The 6,000-nt window shown below is 39.0% G+C and overlaps 1 protein-coding gene across 1 annotated transcript in view; it reads right to left on the reverse strand.

The window, feature by feature from the left end:
• agbl1 (AGBL carboxypeptidase 1) overlaps positions 1 to 5,066 on the reverse strand; it is a 51,469-nt gene extending 46,403 nt beyond the window's left edge. Inside the window, exon 1 of the mRNA XM_076142054.1 lies at positions 5,013 to 5,066. Within this exon, the coding sequence (XP_075998169.1) occupies positions 5,013 to 5,066 (54 nt within the window). The remainder of the gene's footprint in view (positions 1 to 5,012) is intronic.
• Between the last annotated feature and the right edge of the window lie 934 nt (positions 5,067 to 6,000).

A 6,000-nucleotide genomic window follows, 5' to 3' on the forward strand; every position in this document is an offset into this window, starting at 1 on the left:
TGTGAATGTTGTTACCTGTCAATATGGGCACCGAACAGAGCAGCATATTCTCTGTTATGCAAATAAATACACATTTTCCGGTTCAATGAGTAATTCCTCGCTTTCGTGTGGGTTTTCGTATTTTCTTTTCTTCTTTTATCCTCACAGAAGAGGTAGCTGATCTTTATTCTTGATGGTGCACCCTGGAACAGGTTACTGTAAATTGGTCACCTCACGAAAAAGAGTGTTTATACTGTATCTGCTATCAATATGAGAGTCTGAGTGGGACTCAAAGATCCTCGTTGAGGGCAACAAATCCCCTGGCAGCTTTTAAGTGAACAGGTGTCCATGGCTTAACTGCCCAAATGCACGCTTGTTGTCTCACCCTGCGGTCTGATCACGTTACATTAAGAGGGAGAGCGCTCATAGTACAACCACATGGCAGGTGGACAGGGATTTTAATAACGCACATCTCGGATTTCAGAGCTCCATGATGGACTGGGGCCACTGGAGAAACTCAGACGCTACAGCGCCCACAATCCTGCTGCAGACCTGTAGGGTCATGGAGTCTGAGTCTGTCCCCAACGCTGAGTCAAAGACAAACTGGTGCTTAGACCCCTAATAATAATAATAATAACAAGAAGAGGAAGAAAAAGAAGAAGTATACTTGATATTTTTTTCTTTTGTGAATGGATGTTTGCATAAATATTTATTATTTTATTCTCGCTCTTTTTTCCATCCTTTTAGTTGCACTTTCATCCATGTTTTATTGTATTTCTTTGTGTCGATTCCTTCCTCCTTATTTCATTCATTTCTGTGTTTGGTTTACACTAACCTCATCATTACTGCTTAACTCATTTAAAAAAAAAGTAAACTATTGATTGATAATAAAATTGAAAATAGCAAGACAACGTATATCAAATGTTCTTCTAAAACATTTCACAAAACCCTCATAAAAGTAATTAAAATACAAACCCCTATCTGTCTAATACATGAAAATGACTTTTTATACTACATAAGTTAAATGAATTTATCCTGTGTAGACGTTTGTTTTTTGGATATGATAACGCTTCTGGCGCAAAGCTACATCTAAGGATAAAATATAGCTAAGCTCAGCATTATAATATCAATACTTGTCACTCATCGGGACACCTGCTGCGGCAAAGGTGCCACATTGTCTGCAGCTCAGGGAGAAAGAACTACAACTGTTATCACTTCATTATTCACCACACAGGAAACAGCCCTGAGATGCAGCCCTGATGAAAGGAGAGGAGGAGAGGAGAGCGGTGAGCTTGGTTTGTAGTATGACAAACAAGACAGCTGGGACGCCCACTGGGAGAGCACACATTTATCCATAAGTCATAAATAGCAACGCACAACTCATGAAGCACAGGTTTTCAACAACAAGTAAAGTGGGTCTCAGGTTGTAATTCCTTGTCTCATGGAAAATTACAGGCTTGGATTTAAGGTTAAACTGATTGATATCATTTGGCCAAAAGCAGATCAGATATCAACCAGGCAGAGATGTCAACCTTTAATCCACATTAATTCTATTGAGATATTTTGATTGGACACTGCATAACTAATTCTATTATCTGCAATAGCCAAGAACAGCCATTACTACATATTATCTTGAGATAACGAGATAATTAGGTTATGATTATGAGATAACAGCTTAATACCTCAAGATAATGAGCTAATTAAGTCCTCAGCTCAACAGTAGCAACACAATATACTAGGAATAAAAGATCTGAAAATGTTTCAGGGAGTTTTCACACCTGCATTGTTTTTGTACATGTCAACCAAACTTTTTCTGTCATTTCATTTGATTCATCAGGTGATACCATGACAAATCAAAGGAAATAGTCAGTATTCCTTTGCCAGTCCACCCTCCAAGGTAGATGTTGCAACTATCGTCTCCTCACGGTGCCATCTGACCCTGGCACCACACCAGTTTTCCACATTTCCCAATCTGTCCAGTTTTTCCAGAGTCTAGTAACTTGTTCATACATGTAAATAATTAATGAACGACCATACTTTATAATATCTGAACTCCACATCAAAGGACAACTCACAAACAAAAAACAGCAAGGAAACTAAAACTAAAACCAATTATGAGATGTTGTTGCATTCATTACATGAATAGATTTTCAATTAGGCAATCACATTGTGTGTGTGTTCAAATCCTGTATTGTGTCTGTCCTGCCCTGTCCAATGCTGTATTTGTTCTCCAAACACTCAGCATGCCACAATATACAGTAATATAGCATGCATTCAGAAAATAGATAAATGTTTCATGAGAATATGTTATGAAACTCGGAATATATAGATAACAAAGTGACTGCTAACATTCTGATTCCTTGTATCATTTAAGTACAAATTTAACAGAATTAATTAGTTAATATAAGTGATAGCAAAATGATAATTAAAAACAAATACTCAGTGATGGATGAGTATTGTTTATAGTTAGTCTTGGTTTCAAATGTCCCCTCTATCAGCTGTGACAGACAGAGAGACACTAAAATGAATAAGATTAAGTTATATTTTATATTTCTTATATTATTCACTTGTTTATTTGTTGTCTAAACTCCCTTATCTAAAGTATAGCTGCCCTGTGGGACTGATATTTTCTGAACTCGCTAACTTCTATGACTTTTAATCACCATAACACATGACAACGTTTACGGTAAAACCAAGCACAGAGCAAGAATATTTATGATGTCATAAAATATGTACAGGATTTTATTTTCCTCCGTCAGCCTTCATCTGCCTACTGATCAAGGCTCCTGTGTCAACCACAAACTAATTCATAAGAATTTGATATACAGCTTACGTCAGGTTTGATACTGCGATACCTCAAACCAGGATAGCTGAATGTCATGCAGCAGGTCAGATATGATTCTGTTTATTGAATGTCCCTTTAATAACAAAGTTAATAGCATCTGGATAACTGCTTTAGCCTGTAGACTACTTGTTGCATATACTGTACAGTGCTCACAACAAACTGATATCAGCCCTTCCTCCTGCATCACAGCTGAGTCTGCAGAGATCTTCATGGCAGAAGAAAATGATATTAATACATTGGACTAGATTTGTGGTATAGATGACAGCAGTCTGCGTGTGTGGCAGGTCCAATCAGTTATGCAAGGAACAGAAAGGTAATGAAAAAGAAATAGGAATGAATGTGTCACGTATTCCAATGTAGCCTGCTTCTGTAGTTGTCCTGTGTCCTGTTGTGCATTCTCACTGATCTTCTGAGCACATTCTTCATGCACCATAATGATGTCCTTATTTTCACTTGTTGATTGCTTAAACAATCACTGTGGCTCTTAATTGATGTTACTGTAACAAAGAAATCAGTCCATTGGTAAAGCAGCTCCAGGATGTTGACTACAAGCAGGGGTAACATGCTCACCTGCTTATCACCAGCTAACAAACCCAGCCGTCTGTAAATACAAAACTGGAGGTTTTGTTGTAACCTCTTTGTTTTTGTTTTTTGTTTCCACATCTCAGAGCAGAGCCGGGATTTTTTTTTAAATGATTCAACTATTTAATTTTAATTCATTTACAACTAATTAATTTTAATTTAAATCCTATCCACTTTCAGAACTTCCAATGCTGTAGAAGTATTTCAAAGCAGTCAATTTAGCGTTTATGAAAATAGAACAAATGCTGGCTTGTTATGTCATGGCAGAGGTATGAGCTTTATGGGAGCCCTTAACTAACTTAACTTAATAAAACATTTTCATGTAATTATTTTCCTCCATATATGTAAAGATTTACAATCTGTGTGTCTCTCCTCTAACCCCCCTCATTGTTGTAGCTAGTTGTAGGTAAGATGATAAACCGGTGATATACGGCTGCGTAGAGAGAGGTGAGATCATTCTCACACATATGAAAGTGCCTATATATGTCTAGGTTTGTTTACACTGTCCTGATCAGCCTCTGCTTCATGTTCATTCTTTTGAGGAAAAGTAACCGATGTGCTTTTCTGAATGCACATTAGTTGGAGGGGTTGATTTCACCACCTAAGTGCAACGAATGACTCCAAATTAGATTTCCCACATTAAAGTATTTAACGTTTTTTATGAAATATGTTAAATATGAATTCAGCACCTTAACACATGTTGAGGGTGCTTCCATCACCAACAGCGATGGCGCATGCAGGCACACAGGCTTAGCTATATGGCTCCCAAGGCACAGTTTGAGATGAGCGTGATGGCGTTATTGAACAGCTGTGCAGGTAATGCATGCATCCTAATGATTTGACCCAATCTATTCGTTTTAATTATTATTATTTGTATTAACTAGACAGGTGTGTGTAAATGTCAGTCCATGTCACTCAGTCCATTGTGGTCTCACCTCCACAATAGTGCAAGAGTTTCCCTGCTGTTTGGGAGTTGTCTTTGCATGAATCTCAGGCGATACAAAGTTTCCCAGCACATATCAGACAGTAGCACAGGATTCATACAGCTCCTGTCTGTCTGAATCTGAATCATGGATCGCTGCAGACTCTCCTCTTTTAGGAGAAACCCATATTGTTCCATGTGATAGAAAACTGCAAAAGGATCTCTGACAACACTGTGCTCTTCCTCATTTAGTGGCTAATAACTCACTCTGCTCACATTCTCCTCTCCAGCTAATATACCATCAGGTACAAAACACTCTTACACAGAATATTAGCACATCTGCCTCACCATTAAAAGTGTATATAAAATATATCACAAATACAATGTTTGCCTCATAATATTTCAGGTTTCCTAAAGATAATGTTCTGTTTATTTGGGTGGATTTCTGCTTCTTATTTCATTTACAAATATCACAGATTTCTTTCAATATCACACAGCTCTGAATCATAGGAGTGTATTGTGTAAATCCACAATAATGTCACAGTAATAATTATCATGAACATTTTTAAATTCAGAAAACAGAAACAGAAAACAATATGAGAGATTTATCACTACAGCTAATAATGTTATTTCAGTATCACAAAAACAAACACACATGCAGAGGCAGACACTGTGGATCCCTACCTGCAGAGAGGAAAGAAGGACCTCTAAGCCGCTGGAGCTGGAGTAGGCTGCCATGCTCCCTCGTGTCCCTTTGCCTGAGCCGGTGGACCCGTCAGTTAGTCAATCAAACAGAAAGAAGGTGACAGAAAAGTAAAGAGACGGTCAGACAGTTGAACACAGAGCAGCACAGTCCAGTATGGAGAGTAGCTCCTCAATCGGAAGGATGCATACTTCTAATGGAGAGAGTGTCTCACCAAGCAAAGTGTCACACTGTACAGAAAACCTCTCTCTCTCTCTCTCTCGCTCTCGCTCTCTCACTTTCTCCCTCGCTCACTCTCTCTCTCTCTCTCCCTCTGTCTCTCTCTCTCGGTCTCTCTGTCTCTCTGTGTCAGATAGCATTGCTGCTGCTAGGAAGAAGAAAGGGAACTGATATTGAGTCTCGCTCCTACAGCTCCCCAGCTGATCCCAGCAGGCGTAGGAAGGGTGAACAAGGTTTAAGCGTATCATTTTGTCACCACTTACGTGTTTGTTTGTTTTGTTTTTGTCTGGCAAAAGTGTTTGTGCTTAAGCTTTTTTTTTATTGTCTACTCCTAACTTCTAAGTAGTTAATGTGTGTGTGGGGGCGGGTGTGCATGTGCTTGCGCGTGTGTGCGCGTGCGTGTGTGGGTGTCTAAGTGTAAGCCCGTGCCTGTGCATGTGTAACTTTAGCCCTACAGGATCAAGCGCTCAAGAAAGCATTTGTGCCATGGTGATGAGAAGGCTACCACTATAAAAAGGCCACACCAACACAAACTATATACAGTTCAGTAGTGGACTCCACCAATAAGGGACCTCATATGATAGAGATTCTGACATTTGAATGGCAAGAAAGCACTCAGTTACAAACAAGTCCTCTGGGCAAACTCAAAGCACAGCACAGCATTCAATCTTGAAACCCAAGTGCACTTAAACTACCAAAAGACTTCATACATGTGGCAGAAACAAACAAACATTCTCTACCAACAGGCAG

This window comes from Genypterus blacodes, unplaced genomic scaffold (genome assembly GCF_046128005.1).
Source record: "Genypterus blacodes isolate CSIRO-AG114 ecotype Tasmania unplaced genomic scaffold, CSIRO-AGI_Gbla_v1 ptg000021l_1, whole genome shotgun sequence".
NCBI lineage: Eukaryota > Metazoa > Chordata > Actinopteri > Ophidiiformes > Ophidiidae > Genypterus > Genypterus blacodes.